This window comes from Panicum virgatum, chromosome 3K, assembly GCF_016808335.1.
Source record: "Panicum virgatum strain AP13 chromosome 3K, P.virgatum_v5, whole genome shotgun sequence".
Lineage (NCBI taxonomy): Eukaryota > Viridiplantae > Streptophyta > Magnoliopsida > Poales > Poaceae > Panicum > Panicum virgatum.
In genome coordinates this window covers 14,891,201-14,916,554 of record NC_053138.1, presented here as the reverse complement: position 1 = coordinate 14,916,554, position 25,354 = coordinate 14,891,201, and the positions used below count along the sequence as shown (strand labels likewise).

Below are 25,354 nucleotides of genomic sequence, written 5' to 3'. Positions count from 1 at the left end.
ACTCCGAGGGCCATGTCCGTGCCCAGCAGAGGGCTAAGAGGGTCCGACGCCCTAGGGGTGGTTAGATGTATCTGATGTTTGTATCTCTGATGTTTATTTGTAATGAGATAGCTGTGGACCGCTTATTTGTATCCGATGTTTATGATTGTGGTAGTTTACTTGTCATTTGTTCCTATAGATACTATTGATGTGAACTTATTATGTTTGTGGGTTCCATAATGCTCGTGAAATAAGGGAAGTTCTTGCGATTTTTTCCCGTGATTTAATGAAGGAAAAGTTAGGTGCGGTAGGAGTTAGCGGCCGAGATCCTGCCGGCGATGATGACGACTACACGCTCGAATAGCTCAAAATAGGAACCATAGTCTATCTAGCTGCGAGTACGAGATCACATGTTGCCACTGCTCAGCACGGCGATCACGGGTTTCCCAAATGTGGCATTCTTTGCCCAGACATACGTGACCCAATAGCAGTGCCCTTCCACCATTTCAAAAAGTACGCAATTCGGCAGAGCTTCGCCGTTTTTCTTCTTCTCACCCCTCTGTTTTTTCCTGAATTTTTATGCTCAAATGATAAAGGGAATGACGGAAAATGGCAGGCTCAAATGACATAGAGGCCCCCTGTCGCCCCCCCCCCAACGGGCGACAGGACCCTGTCGCCCGAGGGGTGGGCGACAGGCCCCTGTCGCCCGTTGGGGGGGCGACAGGGCCTTTTTTTTTTCTTCCAGGGACCTCATTGCGAATTTGAAAAAAAAATTACACTTAAGGCCTGTCGCCCTATGGGGGGCGACCGGGGGTATTTTTGAAATATTTCAAAACGGAAATATATTTTTGAAATTTTTATTTTTAAAAAATATAAAAAAGAAAAAACCGCCCCGTTGAAGGTACAAGATGGGCCTCCTGCCCTCCTCAATATTCCCTTGGCCCCATTCACAGTTCCTAGAACCTAGATCGAGCTCGCAAACGAGCCGAGCCAGCCCTTAATGCTAGATACCATTTCGAGGGATTCTGCCAGCACCCACTACGGTGGGTGAAAAATTGTTGGTTTTGATACTGTAGCATATTAACTAATTAGATTTTAAAAATTCATCTCGTGCTAATTAGTTAGATTGTATAATTATTTATTTATTTAATTATATTTAATGTTCCATGCATGTGCCTAAATATTCGATGTGATGGATACTGTAGAAAATTTTTTGGAAACTAAACGGGGCCACATTCTGTGTCGGAGTACAACTGCCAGGCATGAGGCATCGATGATCAGGCACAACCGATGCGAAGCAATCACTTATTCACTCCACACTTTCACTGTTTCACAGATACACTCCCAAGCTATTCGATGAAGGGTTTATTCGGGAAACAGATACCTAAGCTTCCTCAGGTCCAGCAGCTCACACAGGTTCAGACTTTCAAGCAGTGGCTCAAGCTCAACACATACAACACCAACCCCGGAGGCAAACTCCCACTTTCTCTCTGAGCTCACCACCTCCATCTAGTTAGACTGCCGGAGCTCCGGGCGCACAAAATCAGCATTGGCAGGCACTGAGATGTCGACGGTGGGCCTCAGCTCGGCGCAGACCTCGATGGCACCATGGACGGGGTCGGACATGAAGTTGCTAATAAGGTCCTGGTTGATCGGGGCGTCCTTGTCCACCGTCACGAAGGCCTGCTGCGTCAGGATGTAGTCGAAGCGCGGCGCCCACTTCCTTGATCCCAGGCGAGCCGTTGTGGAGCAGTTGTCCACCATAAAGGCCACCCCACGGGCGTGCATGAAGGGGTTCAACGAGTCCACCGACTCGATCACGCTCTCGTTGATGATCTCTGAGTAGGAGTGCCCCTTCTTCCTCAGGATCTCAATCTAAAGCCATTGCAAAGCAGCCAATGGATAAGGTACGGTCCATTGGCAACATGGGGTTACCATAGGTTGTCGTGTGAGAAGAGGTGGAAGAACCTTACCTGAGCCATCATCAGAGCAATGTACACTCCAGCAGTGAAGGGATGCAGCGGGCCAAGATCGCCCTCTGGACGGGTCGAGCGCACCTTTTCACCAACCTTCCACATGCGAGTTTGATCAATGTTGCCCATTGGAAACGCTGGTAGTCCCTCTTTCTCCTGTGGAAACATAATTATTTTATCTTAAATTGTGTCGAATCTGTTAACATTGCTCTGAACACAACCAACATCAGAAATGACAGTTTAGTGTAACAGAACTCACATAAAACCTCCGCCCAGCCAGCACAACACTCCGGATTTCACTTCCAGAGGCCACATCTTCATAGCACTCGTAGAGTATATCCATGCAAGGATAAAATGAGGCACTGTAAGCCTTGTTGAACTCCTTCTTGCCTTCCTCGCTCAAAGAGTTGTAGACTTCAAGCATCCCCTGGGGTGAAACCAGGAAAGTAAGATCACACTCTAATAAGCAAAGGACTGAAAATGGTCGCCATAAGGATGAATAATAGCATACCTTCTTTGAGATGGTTTTCGAGATAATCCCAGTGATGCCCTCAACAGTGTTTTTGTAGGCTGACTCTTCATCCATTCCTTGTTCTGTGTACCTCCTAAACAAGGCCTCCACGATACCATGAACAGCACCCAGCAAAATGCCTGTAAATTAAATAATTAGTTACAGGGTTACAGTACAATGATTCGAGGCAACATGAACACTTTACAGTTTAGTAGGCTCACCTCGCTCTCCGAAGATATCGCTCTTGTACTCCTGTTCTAAAGTGGTGGCAAATGTGAAGGGAGAGCCAAGTGCAACTGACCATGCTAGAGCAACATCAGTTGCCCTTCCATCAACATCCTACACATTGAAACAGCATAAGTAAAGCACATCTCCACACAATATGCATCCTGATATAATTTTTCACCGAATCAAATAAGTACGGTAGAACAATGGAAAGCAGAGCATTGATGAGTGTAGTGAAGCACTGAAGCTCCAGAAATACCAAATGAACATACCTGATGCACGGCAAAGCTAGAGTTGATTCCAGCACCATTTACTTCCTTGCCTTGAACATAAAGCCTACGGACGGATGGACCCATTCCCTTGGGGCATACAGCAATCACACTGATGTTCTTTGGGAAATCAAGTCCAAGCGATTGCAAATGTCCCAGCAGAAATCCATGAGATAAACCAAGAATGCTATTCGGTTTCATGTGAGAGAAAATCTTCTCATAGTTGTCAGCCTACAGAAAGTAAAATACAACTTTATAAGGATTAATAAAACTAGAGAAGTGTCACACAGAAGGATGCACATGAAACCACGCAGCTAGTGAGCATGAGGAAAACCTGTGCAGCATCTGATATCAACAGCAACACAAGATCGCTGCCTGAAACAGTCTCCCAAATATCACCCAAAGTTCCACTCTCTTCAGTGAATCCAGCAGCACGTGCTTCCTCAAAAGATTTGGAACCTTTCCGGAGACCAATCTGAAAGCAAAAAAAGAAGCAGCATGTTGGACCGACAGGATAGTGCAGTATATACCAAAGGGGGCAGAATATATGAGGAATCATAATTGTCATGTCCAAGTTGCACAGAATAAAGAATGGTACACTGCCTCCGCTCCAAGTTAACAATTAAAAGAAAATAGTTCAAAGGAATATAAAATTAGAAACTGGATACTTCAGTGAAGCCCCACTCCAAGTTAACAGTGTATTGTGTTTTGTAAACCCAAAATGTAAAGATAGTTCAGTCAACGTGATTTCCGTATCAGAAGATACCCCATGTACCAGGGCTGAGATAGTGAGATATACTCCTCAAGTGAAGGACTAAACTAACCTTCACAACAATGTCTGACTTTGCTTCGGCCAGTGAATCTCTCAGGTTCTGAGCTTGTGCAGGACCCTGCAAAACGAACATCGATCTGTTAAGAGCCAGAACACAGACATGTAATTGGAAGTGATTTCCTTGCCAGTAGAAATCCATGTGAATTAGGTGCCAACTAGTACATATGACCACATTGATTTGCCGAATCAAGCATATAGAATCTCAGTACACAGTCATGGCTAGATATTCTGAACATACACAACTGACCATCTACATGATTGCGGAAGCGAAAAGTGTTTATGACTTATGAGTATCCAACACAAGGTGGCATCTGTGTCGAACCTGCGAGCCCCATCCAATCACTCCGATCTGCTTTACCCCCTTGAACGCCTCCGGGAGCAGCGGGAACAGGTTCCTCCCGCCCCTGACAATATACTGCGCCACAAAAATTGGACACGGATTGAACAGCACGTAACAGAACAGAGAGATTCCCCGCCGCACCGGATAACAAAGACGATGGTAACTGGGAGCGCACCTCCTCGTGGCCGGCGAGCGAGACCTTCTCCTTCCTGAAGACGGAGGTCTCGAAGTCGAGCGACGGCATGGCGGTGCCGACGGCCGGCGGCGCCGAGACCATGGCGGCGACATCCCGGCGGCGGGCGGCGGACGCGGAGAGGAGGCACGCCGGCTGGGCGGCCGGGAAGGAGACGGAGCCCGGGGCCGGCAGGGGTTTGGGCCCCGCGGCGGCGGCGGCGGCTAGGGTTTTGTGGCGCCCGAAGGCAAGGGTGGAGGCCGCCGAAGTTTGCGCCGCCATGTCTCGTAGTCGCAGGTCGCAGCCGCAGGGGAGATGGCGCGCGGCGGGGTGGCGAGTGGTTGGTGGGGAGAGCGGGTCAGGGCTAATCCCGGTGGGTTTATATTACACGGCTAAAGCCAGCCGTGTGAGGAGGCCGTCGCCGGCTGTGACACACTGACACCAGCCCGGCCGCGGCGCTAACAGCGTGCCACCACTCACGTGCGCGCCGCCGGGGCCTACGCGAGTCTTGGCAGGATGCGCCTGGCCTGGAGATGCGCGAGCGCGCCGCGCGGCCGCGGCTCAGCACGCGGCGTCCTTTCTTAACGTCCCGGGCTCCCGGCGCTCTTGTACGCACCCATGCCGTGCCGACTGCCGACTGCCGACTGCCGAGAGCGGGAGACGCGCGCAAGCCGCTTCCTTTCTGGGCCTGCCTTTCGAGTGAGATCGTGCGATAAACATAAGGCGGCGTTGTTCATCTTGCTCGGGATTACTTGCCGCATTTTGCATCTTTTTTTTAGCTTGTTGGTGAGGCTGTTGATTGGGAGTACTATTATTTTTTTATGGATTAGAGCAGGGACAATAACACGCTTATAGTTAAGCTAGTTGTCACTTTTGCTAGCGTGGAGGAGAGATGATAGCTTGACTATGCAAGTAACAAACTGAGCACGAGCTTGTAGGCTGAGGTGAATTCAAGTAGGAGTAAATGTGAGGGTGAATAGAAAAAATATATATATATAATATGAATTAAATAATATTTTGTAGACAAATAAAAAGACTAAAATATGAATTAAGCATTTATTTTATTTTTAACCATGCTCTTGGTGGCTTAACGCATCGACTGATATGAATAAGATAAGATTGAGCAGCACATCACGAGATATGCGTGTGCAGCAGCCGAATCAGCGCCGAAAACGACGCGGCTCCGTCTGATCTGGTGACGTGGCTGCGACAGCAGATAGCGTCCTGCACTCCTGCGTGCAGCCCAATGGGCCAAGCGTCGGGGCAGGCTTAGAAATATAAGAATTCGGAACCAGTGACGCTAAATCCAATTTGGGCTGGGCCGAAATGAACTCGGGCTAGGGTAAGGACTAAAGAAGAGAAGGAATTTGAGCGGTGCAGCATGATCAGCATCGAAAGGGGAAAAGAAATCTGAACCGTGTAGTTCTATTCAACAATCTCTGAGTGGTAGTTTTTACACATCGCCGTAGTCCGTAGTACAGGACGTAGCAACGGGGATAATGGGCTTAGTCGCTGTCCGAGGCTCCGAGCACACCACCAATGGAGTGTGTGGGGGTGTGGATAGATCTCCAACGCTTTCTGTAATGCTCCACCATTTCTATCCGAGGCAGACGACCCACCATGCATGCCGCCGCCACTCAATCACCTTTGGGATCGAACGAGCTTGTGCACGAGCTAGCCGCCCAAAGCTCAGCAAAATATTTGTCCCGATCGATCATGTGGGTCCCCGTCCGTATACTCCCTAGGCAAATCTAGAGTTTGGAATTCAAGAGTGATTTTGCTGATGTACAAAGGATTGCATCATCCGAAACTGAATTTGCTGATCAAGCAGCAGAAACTTACCGATGCAGTACCCAAAATTCAAAAGTGAGCTCGTCACTTCGTCCACATCAGTGCCAAACCTAGACCAGGAAAGCCTTTTCCCATGCATATTTATACTCACACGAACCCGTACGTACAGAAGGAAACGATCACGCAGCCAGACTTCGGGCAACACCAGCTGATTCCCCCAAAATGATCCGATATCTGTGTAGTTCTGACTGTCAGATCATGTTTTTGTCACGCAATGACGAAAGAAATTCATCCTAGAAGAGTTAGGCAGTTTCAGGCCAGGAAGACACACTCACACACACAAGTACTACTCCCTCCTACCTCGTTTGTTAGGCGCACGGAGGGGGAGCCCAGAGACCAAGGCAGATACGTCGAACCAGCCACGTCGCAGTCTCGTCGCTGGTTCCCCACGTACGCCCGGCAGCATCGTCGCTTCGATTCTCGACAACAACAACTGCGCTATTTTTTCTCTCGCCAAAATCTTTCCCAACAGTTCGCGCCATAACAGATCAAATTTTCCCTCGCCAAATCCAAACCCAAGCCCACAACCGCGGCGCCTATTTTTCCCCTCGCCAAATACTTCCCCAACCGCGCGCTCATACCTTCTCACGGTACCTCAAATCTGACCGAAACTTTGAATTTCATCTAGAGTTTTAATTTCAAACCGCGCAAAAGCAAATGGAATTCAAGTGTATAAATAGGCCTGCCGAGCTATCCTGTTCCCATCGCCACTCCCTTTCTTCAGCTCCAATTAGCCATGGCAGATCCACACCCAGTTCTTGGAATCGATCTCAATGTTCCAGGGTCTGAAAATGATCTTGAAGAGGGCGCTGGAGAAGATGAACGAGCTCCTGATGCTGGTGGAGATGGACGCCACAGTGGCCAGGGATCAGTACTGCCTGATCTGAATGCAATGCCTGGTAATGCCTTGAATCTTTTACACTATTGCCAGGGATCAGTACTGCCTGCCTGATCTGAATGCAATGTCTTTTCCTGTTGTATTGCCTTACTGTACAGATTTAGATGATGGTACTGATGACATATTTGAGGACCTTGGTACTAATATTGGTCTAGGTAGCAGCTCTGGTAAGATTATCACAGTAATAATTTTTGGTCTTTTAAGTTTGAATGACAAAGGATGGTGTTCATTGCAGTTGATGGCCTATTTTATTTCACAGGTACAAGTATTAGAAAAAGGAAGCAATACAGTGATGATACAAAGCGAGCAGTATACGCCATGTTAGAACCAAGTACAATTCCTCACCAGACGGTCTTTAAACATATGTACAATGTGATCCATGCAGATGAAAAATGGTATTATAGGACTAGATCGAATCAAAAATATTATTGTGCGCCGGGTGAGGAAAGGCTTCGTCGAACTTGCAAGAGCATAAGTTACATTGAAAAAGTTATGTTTTTTGGTGGACAATCTCGACCTTGGTTCAATGATCAGAATGTCTGTGTTTTTTATGGGAAGATTGGCATATATGCATTCGTTACCACTGAACCTGCTAAAAGAAAGAGTCCTAATAGGCCACATGGTACTCCGATCACATGTACTTGCTCGATTCATATCCTTTTTCCCCCGAAAGCAGTCCTGCAGTCCTGCATATACGTGATAACGGCGGGCGGACGAGCCCGTGGTCACAACTCACAAGAGGAGGGCCCGATACCGGTCGAGGCGGCAAACCGGCCGGCCGGCCCCCAACTCAAAAGCCTTTGCAGCTTTCCCGGCCGGCCGGTGGTGGTGCCACGGTGCCGTAGGGTACCACTGTACCAGTACCACCACCACGTCAAGACTCCCGCACCCCAAAGTGCTCCACACGCCAGCCGAGAACCAAACGAAACCACGAAATCCAGGCCACTTTCCCCACAAAACGCCCGCGCCGCGCCGTGCCGTGCCGTGACGAGCCGGGCCCGGGAGAACCCGCGACCCAAGTCCCCAACCCAACTGCCCGCCTCGGCGTTGCCGCCGCGAAGACGCACACCACCACCTCGGCATCGTACGTGCGCATGCACCGGCTCCACCTCCACCGCGCTATGCTAGAGCTAGGCTGCTAGCGGTAGGCGCGCATCGTCTGTCGATCGGCATGGGGGCGGCGGACGGCGGCGCGGCGGCGGCGATGCGGGCCGCGGTGAGGCGGCTCAGCTTCGGCGCGCCGGAGGAGAAGCGGGAGGCCGCGGGGGAGGTCGCGGCGCTGGCGCGGTCGGACGAGCGAAGGAAGCGGCTGCTGCCGGAGCTCGGCGTCGTGCCGCCGCTCGTGGCCATGCTGGCCGACGCGCGGGGCGGCACGGGCGCGCGGCTGGCCGCGGCGGGGGCGCTGCTGGAGCTCGCCAGAGGGACGCACAGGTCAGTGGGGTCTCTGGGTGTTGCGAGGGGCCTGTTGGCTGTTTGCATGCGTGCTGTTCTTCGATTCTGCTCGTGCTCGTGCTATTCTAGCTATGCTGTTAAGACTCGGATTTTCAGAGCTCATAGGATTTTCTTCTTGGAAAGAAAACACAATCGATGGTGTAAGTATTTAGTATCGCCTTCGTCATGAGATTTGGGAGAATTCAGTCAAAAGTAGCGATGTCCATGTTTGCACAAGTCTTTCAGAGCTGTTGTTATAGTTTCTGTTCTAGTATATGGAGTGTTCTGCTTTTTCAAACATCATTGCTTTGATTGGAATTCGGGCCCACCTATATAGTTCGAATTTTAGATTGGACTCATTGGAGTAGTTGGCGGCTCATGTCCTGAGCTGCTCGTCCTCCAGAAAATTGTCCTTCTTGCGGAATACTAGTTGTGTTCATCAAGCTGTTGGTCACTCCGAAACTCTGGGTTATTTCATTTGCACCTATCTGGTCTGCTCTGTAGCATGATGCTGACAGGCACAACTTCATATCAAAGGATTGAAAACTGAAACACAGATATGTCCCTTGCACGGCCTTGCTCTGACGAATCCTCTCAAACTGTTCTGAACTTTTGAGCAACATTTGTTGAAGTCCTTGCAGAAGACCACGCACGCCCACATATGTTCCTGCTTTCCACAGCCATTAGGTGCGCACTGGCCAACTTCTGCTACTCCCCTCGCGCCAAAATGTCAGCGCTTTACCCGACTCAAAGATTTCAGCCAATTAAGGCATACAATAACCTTGAGCAGGTGCATCGCCGGCAACTTTGCCGGCTATTTGACTTCGGATGCTACCGAACTTGTATTATCGTAGTGCCATCCGACCTTTCGCATTTCTGCAGAGAAACCTTACCTGAATGCACCTAACCATGTGGCTCGCTTGTTCAACCTTGTAGACGAGAAGAATTATTAGAAAGTCATTTGCACTTTTTTTCTTGCTTCACGCATTGCTGATAGGCATCATCGATCACGTGCTGAGAATTGGACGTACCCAGTTTTTACAGGTTTTGATGTGGACTTGCACTCAGTTGCTGCCTTGCTGGGTTGCCTGTACAACATGCTGTTGGTGTTGGATCGGCCACCAATGTCGACAATGGAATGAAACTGATAGCCACCACAATGCTGATTGCTCCATAGGTCAATTGCACCCGTGAAGCACATAGAACAGACGTGTAATCCAATAGACCGTGACGCATGAATCCATGGAGTAAAATCCAAGTGCCCGTGCGCATGCTCCTAGAAGCAACAACGCTTGCTCCAACGAGGCTAACTGACTGGAGCTTTGCTATCCGTAATCCTTTAGCTGCTCGATTGCACCCAACAGTTCACGAGTTCAGAACGAATGGATCCTGTATCACTGTTTTTTTGTTTCTCGAGCTGTATGTAATATACTAGTAGTACTGCAGTTTTAGGTGATTGGAAATTTGCAGCCGTTCTCTGAATCTCCCATTCGAGTTTGTTACGGCGCATCTGTTAGCTATCTACTGAAGTTCTGATATCTTTTCAAAAAAAAAAAAATCTGATGGGATCCGCTTTTTGTTTCAGGAATAAGGTGCACATTGTCAAGGCCGGCCTGCTCAAGAAGCTGCCGCAGCTCATGGACGACAAGGACCTGGCAAGAAGCCACCAGCTCGCGCTGCTGGTCCTCTCCATCTCGTCGTTGGCCAACACCGACTTTCCCCTCTCCGCCTCCGAGCTCCTCCCGTTCCTCGTCGCCACCCTCAGCGCCGACCACGTCCCGGCCGACGCGAAGCTGCCGTGCCTGGCCGCTCTCCGCAACCTCTCGACCAAGCTCGAGCACGTCCGGGACGTGGTCTCCAGCGGCGCCGTGCGCGCGCTCCTGCCTCTCGTCCTGGACAAGGAAACGTCGGAGGCTGCGCTTTCCATCCTCGGGGAGCTGGCGGCGGCGAGCGCGGCGGGGAAGAAGGCGATGGAGGAGCACGAGGCGGCGCCCAGGGCTCTCTTGGAGGCCATGACGTGGCACGGGAGCACGCGGTGCCAGGAGCACGCGGCGTACCTGGTGATGGTGCTCGCGCACGGCAGCCGGGCGCTGCGGCGGCAGATGCGCCAGCTCGGCGCCGTGCAGGCGCTCCTGGAGGTCTCGCTGCTCGGGAGCCCGCTCGCGCAGAGGAGGGCGGCCAAGGTCCTGCAGTGGTTCAAGGAGGAAGGGCAGAGCAGGATCAGGGCGCATTCGGGGCCGCGCATGGAGGGCGCGTCGTGCCACGGCGACGGCGACGGCGACGGCGACGTCGGCGGCGGCGGCGGCGGCGGCGGCGGCCAGGAGGCGACGGATTGCTGGGACACCGTGGACAAGATAGTGAAGCAGAGCCTCGATAGGAACATGAAGTCTATACTAAGGAGGGCCACGGCGTCCGTGGACCTGACAAATGTTAAGCTGCTCGTTGCGAGCTCTAGCTCCAAGAGCTTGCCTTGCTGAACTCGATTCACCAGCGCTCAGGTTTCCCTTTTATTTTGGGCAATTTAAAGCGCATTTTGTCTCGGCGCTCTGGATCCAAAAGGCCGCCGAGGCGTCTTTCATGTTTCAACACGAGATTCCTCTCGCTGCATTGCTGCGGCGTCCATTCCACTCCAGCCGATGCAAATCAAGACATGGCCACACGCCTGCCAATTTCACCTTTGAATTTACGCTACTGCAGCTCATGTTTCAGCACGGAATATTGAAGGGAATTTTGTATTTCCAATCTTCCTTTCCACGATCTTATCTCCAGTATGCTGAACGCTACCCATTTTAGAGAACTGAGTGAAAATTGTTAGATGTGATCCGAATTATAACGTGTGTTTTGTGGGGACGTCTGAAGGGCCCACGGTTCGGGTTATGTGATTAGTAGATTTTGTTTCTATGTTTGACTACAGTCAATTCAGTCCACCATATATAACATCTTGTAAGCCGCACGGGAAGGGGTTGCACGACTCATTGTATTCCCTGCGTTGTAACTCTCTCATTATAGTGAAAATCGCTGATTGGCGCCTGTAGTTTTTTCCGCAAAGATTTTTCACGAAAAAATCGTGTCTCGTGTTGAATCTTGTTTTCAAATTATTTGCTAACAAAAATAACACAGATATAATCACGTGATGGACAGGTAGAAACTCCGTATGCTTGTGAGTTGTGACCACCGATATGGGCTCCAGCTTCGGCCCAATCTAAACGGCCCAAGAGAAAACGGCCGCCGCTCCTGCCAGCGAGGACGGACGACGCTCCTCTGCCCCCCGGCGGCGTCCAGAATAAAAGGGGGGAGAAAATCCAATCCCGCAACCACCCGGTCACCCCCAACGTCTTCCTCGTCGCCTCGCCTTCCCCAATTCGTCCACCAGCCACTCCCAAACCCTCCTCACCATGGCTGCGCCCTCGCCCTGGGCGAATCTCTCACCCGATCAAGTGTCCGAGATCGCCCGCCGCGTCCCGTGCGAATGGGACCGCGCCCACATGGCCTTCGTGTGCCGCTCATGGCGCGCGGGGCTCGCAGCTTCTCCGCCCCCGCCGCCGCCGCTCCCGCGGCTCCTCCTGCCGTCCGACGACTTCACTCGCGTATCCTGCATCCTTAGCGGCTGCAGCATCCACGAGGGGTACGACGACCCGTTCGGCCTGCGCTACCTCGGCTCGTGCGACGGCGGCTACCTCTTCCTCGCCAAGCAGAGTCGCCGCCACCGCCTCATGGGCCTCCTCCAGGGAGGAGGGCGGCACATCCACTTGCTCCCCGACGTGGTCTGCCCCCGCTACCAACCGTCGGTCCAGCACGTCCACAGCATGGTCATCCTCGCCGCCGCCCTCTCGTCCGCGCCCGATGTCCCAGGCTGCCTCGCCGCCGGCATCGTCACCTATCAGCGGGACGTCGACGGACCTCGCCAGCGCCGCTGCGCGTTCTGGCGCATCGGTGATGGGGTGGCCTTCGACACCAAGCCTCTCTACATGACGGAACATGTGGAGGACGTCGTGTACCGCGATGATGGGTTCTTCCATTTTCTCACCGACGAGGAGCACATCCTCGCGAGCGCGCCGACCTTCTTCCAGGACGGGGACGAGCCGCTGCGGGGAGTATCGCTCTCCTCGACGTTACGCCGCTGCGTGCCCAGGGACACCAGTCGTGACGGTTTCGTTCGTGCTCGCTACCTTCTGGAGTCCCGCGGCGAACTGCTCATGATCGTCAGGTTCGCTCCCGATCCTGATTCGCCAACGTCGGGGTTCAAGGTGTTCAGCCGGATTGGACCGCTGGCGCTCGAGGACGACGGCAGCGGCGCCATGGTTGGGCACCCCTATATCTGGAACGAGCTGGACTCGCTGGGTGGCCGGATGCTGTTCGTGGGGCGAGGCTGCTCCAGATCCTACGAAACGGCCGACTACCCGGGGTTCAAGGACGGCATCTACTTCTCGGACGATCGGAGCTTCTACGACGAGCAGATCATGTTCCGCGGTGTCGACGAGAGGCAGTACCCCTGCAGCGACACCGGCAAGTGGACGCAAGGGCCGCCTCCCAATGTCGAGCGCTTCTTCCCGGAGCAGGGCCCATCGAACCACTCTTCTCCGGCTTGGCTTCTCCCTTAGACGGCGGCAGGTTTTTTGCTACCACCCTCTCTACCTCCATTCGATCAGTCTGTGATGTTGGAGCGCAATAGATGATGCGAGCGTTCCTCGGTGCTGATCTAGCTAATTTCTGCTGTGACCTTGCCTTGTTCAGATGAGACGATTGCTGAAACTTGATATCATTGCCGTGCCTTGCGGTTCTATACTTTCCTGTACTTGTGGAAATCTATCAGTTTGCGCCCCTGAACGCATAAACCGTTACCGGTTGTGACTGAGAAGTAATTAGAGAAAATATTCTGGATATTAGTGTTTGTGATCAGTGTTTTTCCTTATGATTTCACCCTAACAATGAATTAGATTGATATGCTTGGAATCTGAACTTGTGTGATTCAGTACCCTTTATTTGTTTACCATTGGATACCCTGATATGGTACTGATTTAGGCGAGTACCTCTGTTCTGGTTCACTAAGAAGAAATGCAAGAAACAAACCCAGAATGACATACTGTTAAGGCATTTACCAGTCTTCTGAAGTGTTGTTTTGCAAGGCTTGCTATAATATGATGTCGCGGTGCACTATGCACTTTGTTGATCATGGCTCTAAGAATTGTTTGATTCTTTCCGCATTCCTGTTTCCTGGCATAGAAATATACACATTGCTAATGTTGACTGTGGACATGTGCATTTCAGTGCTGAGTAATGACATATTTCTGATAGAATGTTTATATTTGCTCATTGCATGAAGGGGGTTTGCACGGTATTTGCACTCTGATCATGAATCCCTTACATCCCCATGTCCATTTGGTTCTAGACTGATGACTGCAAATTTATCATGTGGATGCTTTTCGTTACTTAACTACTGAAGTACTATTTTGCAGATGTTTTCGTGCTCTAATCTGAATCGCCGAGTCTTCATTAACTGACTGGTGGCATGGCTGCTCGTTTTTTTCTGTTTGAAATGCCATCAAAGTTGCCTTTTATTTTCTATCAATGGATGGTTTACTACTTGGTGAATCCTGTGATATTTATTTACCTTGGCACCCTGACACGGTACCGATTTAGACGAGTATCTCTGTTCTGGTTCACTAAGAAGAAATGCAGGGAAGAAGACCCAGGACGGCAGCATACTGATAATTCACTTACCATTCTTCTGAAGTGTATGGTTTGCATGGCTTGATATAATTTGATCTCGCTGTGCACAATGCAGTTTTGATTCTTTCTGCGTTCCTGGCATAGAAAATTAGAAATATACACATTGCATCTGGTGATTTCAATTGCGGCATTTATTCTTTTCTATGGTTGTCATCTGGTCCAAACAATTAATGAACTTTGCAGGCTTTGCATGCATCAATGTACATTGATTAAGATATAGTACTTAGACCATGTTTAGGCTCTGTTTAGTTCCCGAAAAAATTTCTATAGTATCTGTCACATCGAATTTTTAGACACATGCATAGAGTATTAAATGCTGTTGAAAAAATAACTAATTACACAGTCTAACTGATTAACACGAGATGAATCTTTTAAACCTAATTAGTCCATGATTGGACATTATTTGTCAAGTAACAATGAAATGTGCTACAGTAACAAAACCAAAACTTTTTCGTGAACTAAACACCGCCTTAGTTCCAAAAAAAATTTCTACAGTACCCATCACATTGAATTTTTGGACATATGCATGGAGTATTAAATGTGGTTGAAAAAATAACTAATTACAAAGTTTAACTGTAAACGACGAGACGAATCTTTTAAATCTAATTAGTCTATAATTAAATATTAATTGTCAAATAATAACGAAAGTGCAACAGTACCAAAAACAAAAAAATGCGAACTAAACGAGGCCTTATTTGAGGTTTGCAGGGTGGACATTACAACTCTTTTCTACTCCTTTTCATGATTTCAAAGTGGAAATACCTGCTGTGAAATTCATTACATCTTTCAGTAAATGGCATGTTTGTTCTCGCCATTCGTGATTGATCATTGCATTCATCCCATGTGTGACGCGTAATTGCCTTACATCCTCCAGCCAGCGACACGTCGTCTGCACACCAAGCACTCCGAGTGCACGCGTAATGCCCGGCCCGCCTGACCCATTAGCAAGTTTTGGGAAAAAGTCTATTTTAACTCTCTCAACTATTACAAAAGTCTGATTTTCGTCCCTCGACTACAAAGCCGGGTATCCAGCCTCCTCCAACTATCAACAAGCAGTTTTTATATTTTTGTCATAAACTTTCTTCCTTCTCCCTTTTTTCACTCATTTAAGGTAGCAAACATGGATAAAAAATTGTAAAAATTATCATAGTGGGAGATGAGAGTATAGAGAACCCAATTTTGCAACTTTTTGAAGTTGAAACCCAAACAAAATTAAAATTTGAAATTTTAAAGAAAGAAAGAATTGAAAAATCATTTTTAAAAACATCAAGATGAGCTCCATCTGTGACAAAATTTAAACTGTGCGATACATATTAGAGGTGCATCATTAGGAAATTTTTGTGAGTATAGGTTCTATAGCACAATTTTAAATTTCTTAGATATGGTCAAATTTGAGCCCAAATTTGCCTTTCTTATTTATTTTTATAGAATTCAAAATCTACTCTATCATTTGCATATTTGATTTATACATATGCAAATTCTTGAGTAAATTTTAAATTATGTGAAAATAAATAAAAATATAAAATTTGGCACAAATTTGATCCTTCTTAATAAACTTCAAATGTTGCTAACAAACCTATACTCACAAAAATTCTATAATAATGCACCTCTAATATGTGCCACGCAATTCAAATTTTGTCTAAACTATGCCAAAGATGAAGCTCATCTTGATGCCTTAAAAATTAAAAGAATTTTGAATTCTTTCTTTCTCTAAAATTTTAAGTTTCAATTTTGTAGGCTTAAACTTCACAAAATTGGGTTCTTTGTACTCTCGTCTATCATCATGCAAATTTTCATGATTTTTGAACCATGTTTGCTGCCTTAATGGAGTAGAAAAAAAGATAAGGAAGAAAAATCTATTAAAATTATAAAACCGCTAAGGGAGGTAAAACAAATGATTTTGATAGTTGAGGAAGGTTGGATATCTGGTTTTACAGTTGAGGGAGGAAAATCAGACTTTTACAATAGTCGGGGGGGGGAGTAGACTTTTATACATTTTTTGTTAATGCTTTAGCTGCGCTTGTGCCGACTCGAGCCACACCTCAGTAAGGGCATCTCCAAGAGTCTAGCCAAATTCTCATTTAGCTATTCATTTAGCAAAGATTGTCTCTCTATTTTATGGTATTCTCCAATAGACTAACTATCCATTTATTCAACTCTTCTCCTCCACACACTGACGCGTAGATCCCACACATCATCCCCTTCCTCTCTCTCTCTCCTTCCTGTGGCTCTCGAGGGGCTCCTTCCTCTCCCCTTTATGTGGCTGTCGAGGGGCTAGACGGCGGGTGCGAGGCCAGGAGGGCTCGATAGCGGAGTAGCGCGGCCTTGACGATGGCAGGTGCGGCGCGGCCTTGATGGCGGAGGACCTCGATGGGCGCCGGTAGATGCAAGACCAGCTACCGCCGTCGACCAGCTCGGTGAGATGCAAGGCCGTCCGTTTGGGAGAGCTCGTAGGGGAGGTCATGGCGAAGCTTCTAATGGCGGCGGTGCGAGAGCGCGGAGGCGGCGGTAGGGCCCTGGAGCAGCGGCACGAGGGGTTGAAGGCGACGCTGGCGTGGGAACGGGGAGGGGGGGCAGGAGAGGGCGGGAGGTAGAGATACCGAGCGGAGCATGCTCGGTTCTTCTGCTAAGCGAGGGACGTGGGATGGCGAGATGAATACCGAGCGGAGAAGTATGGAGAGTCTGTTGGATGTTGATTTCTTCTCTTTTATTCCTTTTTTTACCTAGCCAACCAAGTTTACCTAGTTTTTTTAGATGCTCTAAGTAATGGACGAGTAGTATCAAGAAAAGGGGAAAATCATGGACGGTTGCTTAAAGTGACAAGCACGCGAGGACTAATCGCTCTCACCAACCAGCATTCCGTCGCTCCATCGCGTCCGTTGTTGCCAATTCCAGCATGAAGACAAGGCTAGATAGTGCTCCCGATCTCATGAGATCCTTTGCGTCGATGCCACTCCATTCCCTCGCTGATATAATCTGTAACGTTCGGACTAAGCGTCCCCTAACCAGGAACATTCCTGGTAATGCCACCGATAGTCGCTCCTCCCGAGTCCCGTGATCTGCACTGTTCGCCGGCGATGCCATGGATCCCTTGTTCCCTTGGTCGCGAATCGTCGACAGAAGCTGCGCTCTACAGAAAGGATCAGCGACACAGGATTGCAGGCTATTATCTCTGATCGAGCTGAGCCTGTATCAGTTAATCGAGCCACTGCTGGCACGCTTTGGAATAATGCTTGGTACATGTGCACGCAGCAAGCTCCTACAGAAGTACGTAGGAGACAAGCAGGTACGTGCAGTGCAGCCGGTTTTGTTTACAGAGGCACAGAAAGTGAGGTAGACGACGTGACACCCGGCTTTGTTGCGTGGCGGGATGCGGGGACGCACCATGATTCCGGGCCGAAGCCACTGGGTTTACCAGTGCAGTGACCTCCCATCGATTGCTATGGCCTCTCGCTGGGGTTGCGACCTGACAGCCGATGACGTGGCGCCGCTAATCATTCCCCTTAAGTCCTTAACCACCGCTGCTAATGATGGGGCGGCGAGCGTGTTAGATGCGGCAAATCGCGATCAACCTGGATTACCCCGACCTGATAGATCTTCCTGTGCGCACCTCACTCCCTGAACAAGGCGCGGTTGCATTGCGTCGCCGAACCAGCTTCTGACCCAACCACGACGTCAACGCCCAGCCGAGATCCAACGGACCGGATCGAACGAGATCACGTGGGATCCGCGCGGAGGGAGCGTGGTGACTGGTGACCGCCCGCTCCGGAATCCGAAACCCCGGTGGGTAACGGTAACGGCTGGTCTCCATTTATGTCGCCGGTGTTCTTGCTCGGTTCCTCCTCCGACTCTGCGGACCCTGCCGCGCAGGCGCAGAGTCATCACTCCAACTCTGCGTCCATGTCCCGGGCACGGCCAGCGCCCAGTAGGTAGGAGCGCCGTACCTGTCCCCTCCGGCATGCACGGCACGGCTCATGCACGGCACCGGACTCACACGCACCTGGTGCAGAGTTCCCTGCCTGGCGACGCGCCACCCACCGAGCGCGCCGGGCCGCTGCCCCGCGGGGCCCTGCCGCGCGGCCGCGGCCCTGTTTGGTTTAGTTTGTGCTAATGAATAGTGTTACTTTGACTATTAATTACAAGTATTAATGAAATATAATTACAAAATTACCTTCAGAACCATGCACTATTTTGCGAGACGAATCTAACGAGGCTTTTGACCGCACGATTAGAGGTCGGCTACTGTATCATTACTGTAGACAATTATGGATTAATTACTGTCATTAGATTCGTCGCGAAAAGTTATACTCATTCGTTAAAAAGATTTTACAAATAAACTTCGTTTAGTACATCATACATACAAGATTCTCTCGTTGCGCTAGGTGCAACTAAACAGGGCCGCGATAGCTCTCTCCCTCCGTCGTGGTCCGCATCCAGATCCGGTACGTGCCGGCCGCCACGGCCACGTACACGGGCGCACGCTTCGGCCCGGAGGAGAAAAGTCCCCAAGCGCATCGCTCTCGCCGGGATCCCCACGACGTACGTGTGCTCGGTGGCGATTACTCTGCCTGGCGACGCACGCACGCAGACGTCGCGGCCGTGCACGCGCTGCCTCATTTCCATCCTGTATGGGCCTGAACCGAACTGAATGCAAGTGCTACCGAAAAGCCGCAGCTCACTGTTCCGCCCGCAGGCTGACGCTGATGCAGTGTTTGACTGCTCGATCAACGAGTCAAGGCTGAAATCTGATGAACAACGCAAGCACACACGAGTCAAGGCTGAAATCTGGAGTAAATTCCTTATATGCCACTGAGAAATGTAACTATCCCCTATGTACTATTAAAAATTAGAACATCCCTTCAATGCCATTGTTTTAAATTTTCCATCCCTTCTATGCCATTGCCGTCAAAAAACACTAACGGATGGACATTTTTTCATCCCTTATGTGCCATCGTTTTAATTTTTTCATCCCCTATATGCCATTACCGTCACTGAGTTTTTGACGGCAATGGCATAGAGGGGATGAAAAATTTAAAACAATGGCATTGAAGGGATGTTCTAATTTTCAATGGCACATAAGAAATGAGTTACATTTCTCAGTGACATAGAGGGAATTTACTCTGAAATCTGACGGGGTGAACGCTCGGCTCATTTCAAATCTCGTGTGTGGGAAGAAGGGCCTTCAGATTTCAGAACCGCCGCTAGTACAGATGTACATATGTAATCATCTGAACCAACAGGAAAAGGGGTCGGTTAAAGAGGCGGCAGTAAGGTCATGTTTGGTTTCTCTATCACAGTCATCACACATAATTCCCGAGAATTTTTTTTTACATGCATGGAGTACTAAACGAAGTTTATTTGCAAAATTTTTTCACGGATGGGTGTAACTTTTCACGACGAATCTAATGACAGTAATTAACGAATCTAATGACATTAATTAATTGATGATTGACTACAGTGATGCTACAGTAACAATCCTCTAATCGTGCGGTCAAAAAACTCATTAGATTTGTCTCGCGAAGTAGTGTAGGGTTGTGGAGTTAGTTTTATAAATTACTTTTATTCAGTACCCTAATTATTAGTCAAAAATTTTGTGCTACTTATGCTAAACCAAACAGGCTGCTGCCAGTATTTTACCTCACTCCACTCCAGTAGCATTCATCACTCCGGCTTCAGGCTTCAGTCCCGCAAGCAGACCAGGCAAAAGACCGTTCCTCGAAGGCCGTGCCCCACCCCTCCTCTCTCTTTTAAAAACCCCCAACCCAAAAGCCTAGTAGGACACGATAGCAAGGAGAGAGAGACTGCAAGAGCGAGCGAGAGAAAGAGAGAACCACCAGCACGAACGCTCGCCACGGCGATGTCCGAAGCGCAATCCTAGGCGTCCACGGCAGCCTCGCACCGCGTCCGCCTCGAGCCTGCCAGCCATGGTGGCCGGCCGCGTCAAGGCGGCCATGGGTTTCCAGCGGAGCCCGGCGACGCCCAGGCCCTCCTCCTCCTCCTCCTCGTCCGCGCGCAAGGCCCCGGCCCCGGCGCCGTTGCAGCTCCCTGGGTCCGCGGCCTCGGGGGCGGGGCAGCCGGAGACGCCGCGGCGCCGGTCCTCCGGCTCGCCAGCGCCGTCGGGGTCGGGGTCCAAGCCGGGCCCCTTCTCGCGCTACTTCCCGCGCTCGTCCGCGCAGGTGCAGCCGGCGCGCGCGGCGTCCGAGCCCGGCGAGCTCGTCCGCCTCGTCGAGGAGCTGCAGGAGCGGGAGTCGCGGCTCCGGACCGAGCTGCTGGAGCACAAGATCCTCAAGGAGACCGTCGCCATCGTGCCGTTCCTCGAGACCGAGCTCGCCGCCAGGAGCAGCGAGCTCGGCCGGTGCCGGGACGCGCTGTCCCGCCTCGAGGCCGAGAACGCGCGCCTGCGCGCCGAGCTCGACGCCGCCGTGACGGCCGCGAGGAGCAACGAGCAGAGGGTTGTGGAGATGGAGAAGGAGTTGGCCGATGTGAGGAAGCGGCGGCGGGAGGCGGCGGCCGAGCCCGATGACTGCTCGTCGTCGGCGTCCTCGGACAACTCCGAGCGCTCGAATGCGGCGACCAACTTGGTCATGCCACCGAAGGTAGTGGCCGGGTTGTCGGTTCTTCCTCCCGCGCCTCCTCCTCCACCGCCACCGCCAATGCCGGCACCTTACAAGTCCAGGTCCTACTTCTTCGGTTCGTCGCGCGCCTCGCCGGCGAACTCCTCATCCAGTTCCTCCTCGTCCGCGCCATCAACGCCGACTTACTCTTCTGACACCGCGGCGTCAAGAAGCCGCGTTCCGGAGCTATCCAAGCTCCCGCCCATACCCGCCCCACCCCCGCCTCCACCGCCGCCACCGCCACCGTCAATGTCGACGCGCGGACGCCGCAGCGCGAGCTCGTCACCGTCGACCTCAAGCAGCAGCAGCAGCAGCGGAGGCGCGGGACCTCCGGCTCCACCGCCACCACCTCCACCTGCGGCGAGGAGGGCCTCCAAGGCGTCCTCCCCTGCGACTTCGGCGTCGATTCCGGCGCCCGCTCCATGCGTGAGGCGAGTCCCAGAGGTGGTGGAGTTTTACCACTCGCTGATGCGGAGAGACTCGAGGTCGAGGGACGCCGGCGCAACCGGTGAAGGAGGCGCCGGAGGGGGCGCCGCCGCGGCGAGGGACATGATCGGCGAGATCGAGAATCGCTCCGCTCATCTTCTTGCAGTAAGTGTTCGATCAACAAATATCACTTGTTTTTGCCATTTTCGACCCATTCCCCACTCATTTTCATTGACAATTTTGTCTCCTTAATTTGCCATATTTTTTTGGGGGAAATCTCAGAAGTTAAGGGTTTAAACAAAGGGTACCCTTAAACAAACTGGCATGAGTGGTTCTGAAGTAGCTATGGCTGATTAGAAAGTGGACGTCTTTTTGAGCACCAAATACAGATGAAACAAACACCTTTTCCCCTTTTCATCGCCCTCGAGTTCGCCAACCTCCATGAATTCGTGCAAGAAACCCATGAATTCCTCGATGCATTTCATCACAAGAGGCCAGAGCAAGTAGTAGCACACAGGAGGGTGGTGAATAGGACAATCCGTAGTTGGGAACAAAAAAGAAAGCTGCATCCTCTGCTGGGCCTTCTCAGACCAATCGGGATTCGGAACACTGTTCCCGTGACTTTTGAGTCTATGTGGTCAATCCGCTCTGAGGTAGATGGATAGGATCGATGGCTACAGCACACATCATTTGCTACAGTGAATCACGATAATGATCACTGTTCATCCAGACTCAAAACACTATTCCTCTATGTTCTATGTGACTTCGCTCCGTGAAGTCGAAGTTGGATTGTTCTCAGACTAATTCGTGGGCCCTCAACACTGTCAACAACTAGCACAGGTGGTAATAATGGCTCCATTTGGTTTGCACTGGGCTAGTGAATAGTGACACTTTGACCGTTAATTACAGTGTCAAACAAAGTCAGTTGACAAAACTAATTTCAGAACCTCGCGCTAGGAACCCTAAAAAATCTAACGAGGCCTTTGGCCGCGCGATTAGAGAATAGTTACCGTAGCATTACTATAGCTAATTAACTATTAATTGCTGTCATTAGATTCGTCGCGAAATGTTACACCCATTTCTGAAAAAAGTTTTACAAATTGATTTCATTTACTATTTTATGCATAGAAAATTCGCCCGTAGCGTAGCGTGAAGCAAACGGCGGGTCAATGCTGAGACCGAGAGGAGTGTAATAATAAATGAGCTGAGTCCGACGGGGATTGCCACTTTTTCGAATAAAAAAGCTGTGGCCTTGTCCGGCCGTAACCTTTGAAGCCCAGCTAGCCGTTGGAGCCAAGCCCACTTCACCGTTGCTTCGCGCCAAGTTCTCTTGGATCGAAGTAAAAATTTAAAATCACATGTGCGCTTGTGTTGCTGCACTGCTACGTTTTGTGAACCGAAAAATTGGCTGCTGAATTGATGGTTTTGGCTATTTCAGATCAAATCGGACGTGGAGAGGCAGGGCGACTTCATCCGGTTCCTGATCAAAGAGGTGCAGGGCGCAGCGTTTGTGGACATCGAGGACGTGGTCACCTTCGTCAAGTGGCTCGACGTTGAGCTCTCACGCCTGGTAAGCCATCCATTCGGTGTCCATGTCAGGAATGCCTCTCAACAGCGACCAGCTAACCAATGTTTCACCTGGGGGCTGCCGCGGGATTGCAGGTGGATGAGAGGGCGGTGCTGAAGCATTTCGACTGGCCGGAGGGCAAGGCCGACGCACTGCGGGAGGCTGCGTTTGGGTACCGCGACTTGAAGAAGATTGAGTCAGAGGCATCATCGTTCTCTGATGACCCCCGACAGCCCTGTTCATCTGCTCTCAAGAAGATGCAAGCTCTCTTCGAGAAGTAAGCACCTTGTACCTTCTAATATGAGTGATAGATATTCAATTCTTTTGTCTTCGCTCGTGTGTTCAACCACGGTCATTGTCAGGTTGGAGCATGGAGTTTACGGCCTTGTACGTGTGCGTGATGGTGCGATGAGTCGGTGCCGCGGGTACCAAATCCCATGGGAGTGGATGCAGGACACTGGAATTGTTAGTCAGGTACAGCGAGTTAATTGTTTTCCCTAAATGTGCAACACTGTGTCACTGTTATCCATTCTTCCTTGCGCTCAAATATTCAAGATGATTAGACAAACATGTGTGCTGCTGGTGTATTTCACTGCACTCGTAGACGAACGGGCAGGGACAAAACAACATAATTCACTATGAGACACACCCGTGGTGCCAACAAATAGAATTGGACAACTTGGTATTTAAAGGCGAGGACCACTAGGAAGGCCCAAGTTCCATTGGTTTCTGGTATATGCCACAAAATGTATGTGGTGGGAGCCAGTGCTTTTTTTTTTAGGAGCCAGTACTTCTCAGGAATTTATTTTCTTTGTGCTTGATCCTGTTACTTGGTTCAGGCTAATGTTTCCCTTTATTTACAAATAGCCTAATTCACTATTGGGCATAGAAACCTGGCAGAAAAAATGTTTTAGGCAACATGGGGGCCAGCAAGAAAACTCTTTCTTCTGTTTTGATGTTCTGTGAAATGCTGTGTTGGCAGGGGTTCTTGTGAATCCGTTTTGTTTCTGATGGTCCTTATGAACTTTTTGGTTCAGAAGGATGGTCCTTGATTTTTTTTTTCATTTTGTTCAGGCACAATGTAGCCTACCCCAACTTGCTTGGGAAAAAAGGCTATGTTGTTGTTGTTGTGTTTGTTCAGGCGCAATGTTAGATGTTTTGTTTTATTCTGAACCTTGATAGACATAGAAAATGGTGAAGGGAGATAAAAGCTTGGTCTCTGGGCTTATTGTTACCTTGTTCTGCACAGGTTGCCGTGTGCTTCTCACGGGGAAAATAGTCTTCGGAAATGCCCTACTTTGTAACTAGTGTGACAACCTCAAACTTTTGGGTAGAGGGTAACTTAATCATTGCTGATGTTATTAGACTGAATCAATCCAACTGCTAATACAAACAAATGATCAAGTTGGTCAGAGATTGCTAATATTATGATCATGCATCAATCACCATCCACATCCACCTAATACTTTCACAAAATTGAGGGGGAAAATCAGCATGCATCACAAACAAAAGTCTTGTGCGTGCTTGTTTCCTTTTATGTTACTCTGTACTAGTACGGAACTGAACTCTAATAATGACTCCATGAACTCTATTACTTGGACAATTTTAAAGCTATTAATTGAATTGCAATGTTTATTTGGGTATGTTACTTGAACATCAATTTTCAAATCACAAAATTATACTTATCCAGCCTATTTTTGCGGATAATCTGAAAGGGGTGTATGGCTTACAAGCTTGCTTGTCTGTACAAAACGCCAAAAGGGGCACTCCAATAACAAGTTGAGTCTTAATGTGCAGATCAAATTACAATCAGTGAAGCTAGCAATGAAGTATCTGAGAAGGGTTTCTTCAGAGCTTGAGGCCATACAAGGTGGCCCTGACGAAGAGGAGCTAATGCTCCAAGGAGTCCGGTTCGCCTTCAGAGTACACCAGGTAACCACGCCACTTGCTCATGTACTGATAATGCTCAGATCATCAAATATGTTTGCTGTGCTCAACCCTACTGTTCTTTGCAGTTTGCAGGTGGCTTTGATGGTGACACGATGCGAGCCTTTCAAGATCTCAAGGAGAAGGCTTCAACCGTCCAGTCTCAACGGGAAATTCAAAATCAACATGTGCATCAGCAAAGACTCGCTGGCAGAAGTTGAAATCATGTATTTATAGCAGCATTACTATAAGATAGTGGAAATGTCTATTTACTCGGCCAAATACTCAATTTATCAGCGAGAAGCTATTTCACATCTTCATCTTCTTATTGTGAGTGGCGTGAACATGGTGTTCCTGTGCCCAGCTAATATTCTGGGCGAGCTACCATGTAGGGGGGCCTTCCTGCCGGACTGCATCTCAGAAACCACACGAGAACGCCAGGCCAAAAAATTTCAGCTGGCCCAGCCGTAGCCGTATATTCAAGGTGAAGCAGTTTTTTTTTCTATTTTCACAGGTGTTGCTTTGATGAATTGACGTGGTTTAGGACAGTTAGGGGGTATCCAAGGGCACATTATGAAAATGAGTAGTTCGAATACATAACCAGATCGAA

At 49.7% G+C, this 25,354-nt stretch overlaps 4 protein-coding genes across 4 annotated transcripts; 3 read left to right on the top strand and 1 right to left on the bottom strand.

Annotated features, from left to right (window-relative positions):
- Positions 1-1,242: 1,242 nt before the first annotated feature.
- Positions 1,243-4,696, bottom strand: LOC120697778 (ketol-acid reductoisomerase, chloroplastic). Its single transcript, XM_039981101.1, has 10 exons — positions 4,305-4,696; positions 4,112-4,204; positions 3,782-3,847; positions 3,292-3,432; positions 2,961-3,188; positions 2,685-2,802; positions 2,464-2,603; positions 2,212-2,379; positions 1,953-2,108; positions 1,243-1,854 (listed from the first exon to the last, which is right to left on the bottom strand). The coding sequence occupies exons 1-10, from the start codon at positions 4,581-4,583 to the stop codon at positions 1,489-1,491; spliced, it is 1,755 nt and encodes a 584-aa protein (XP_039837035.1). The 5' UTR covers positions 4,584-4,696; the 3' UTR covers positions 1,243-1,488.
- A 3,327-nt stretch (positions 4,697-8,023) lies between these two features.
- LOC120697777 (U-box domain-containing protein 13-like) lies at positions 8,024-11,067 on the top strand. Its single transcript, XM_039981100.1, has 2 exons — positions 8,024-8,481; positions 10,067-11,067. The coding sequence occupies exons 1-2, from the start codon at positions 8,222-8,224 to the stop codon at positions 10,956-10,958; spliced, it is 1,152 nt and encodes a 383-aa protein (XP_039837034.1). The 5' UTR covers positions 8,024-8,221; the 3' UTR covers positions 10,959-11,067.
- A 747-nt stretch (positions 11,068-11,814) lies between these two features.
- On the top strand, positions 11,815-13,266 carry LOC120701243. Its single transcript, XM_039985368.1, has one exon. It carries the CDS (start codon positions 11,877-11,879, stop codon positions 13,080-13,082), a length of 1,206 nt encoding a protein of 401 aa, XP_039841302.1. The 5' UTR covers positions 11,815-11,876; the 3' UTR covers positions 13,083-13,266.
- A 6,732-nt stretch (positions 13,267-19,998) lies between these two features.
- On the top strand, positions 19,999-25,070 carry LOC120697776 (protein CHUP1, chloroplastic-like). The gene is made up of 6 exons (XM_039981099.1): positions 19,999-21,416; positions 22,690-22,821; positions 22,914-23,095; positions 23,181-23,292; positions 24,616-24,750; positions 24,834-25,070. Exons 1-6 carry the CDS (start codon positions 20,136-20,138, stop codon positions 24,963-24,965), a joined length of 1,974 nt encoding a protein of 657 aa, XP_039837033.1. The 5' UTR covers positions 19,999-20,135; the 3' UTR covers positions 24,966-25,070.
- The last annotated feature ends 284 nt before the right edge of the window (positions 25,071-25,354 follow it).

What these genes read in the sequence shown, in the direction of transcription:
- LOC120697777 (XM_039981100.1), top strand. Translation starts at nt 8,222, where the DNA reads ATGGGGGCGGCGGACGGCGGCGCGGCGGCGGCGATGCGGGCCGCGGTG. An exon ending in CTCGCCAGAGGGACGCACAG is followed by an intron (nt 8,482 to 10,066) that starts GTCAGTGGGGTC and finishes TTTTTGTTTCAG; the next exon opens with GAATAAGGTGCACATTGTCA.
- LOC120701243 (XM_039985368.1), top strand. Translation starts at nt 11,877, where the DNA reads ATGGCTGCGCCCTCGCCCTGGGCGAATCTCTCACCCGATCAAGTGTCC.
- LOC120697776 (XM_039981099.1), top strand. Translation starts at nt 20,136, where the DNA reads ATGGTGGCCGGCCGCGTCAAGGCGGCCATGGGTTTCCAGCGGAGCCCG. An exon ending in ATGCAAGCTCTCTTCGAGAA is followed by an intron (nt 23,096 to 23,180) that starts GTAAGCACCTTG and finishes GGTCATTGTCAG; the next exon opens with GTTGGAGCATGGAGTTTACG. An exon ending in ACACTGGAATTGTTAGTCAG is followed by an intron (nt 23,293 to 24,615) that starts GTACAGCGAGTT and finishes CTTAATGTGCAG; the next exon opens with ATCAAATTACAATCAGTGAA.
- LOC120697778 (XM_039981101.1), bottom strand. Translation starts at nt 4,583, where the DNA reads ATGGCGGCGCAAACTTCGGCGGCCTCCACCCTTGCCTTCGGGCGCCAC. An exon ending in AGTCAGACATTGTTGTGAAG is followed by an intron (nt 3,433 to 3,781) that starts GTTAGTTTAGTC and finishes TTTTGCTTTCAG; the next exon opens with ATTGGTCTCCGGAAAGGTTC. An exon ending in TTGCTCTGATGATGGCTCAG is followed by an intron (nt 1,855 to 1,952) that starts GTAAGGTTCTTC and finishes CAATGGCTTTAG; the next exon opens with ATTGAGATCCTGAGGAAGAA.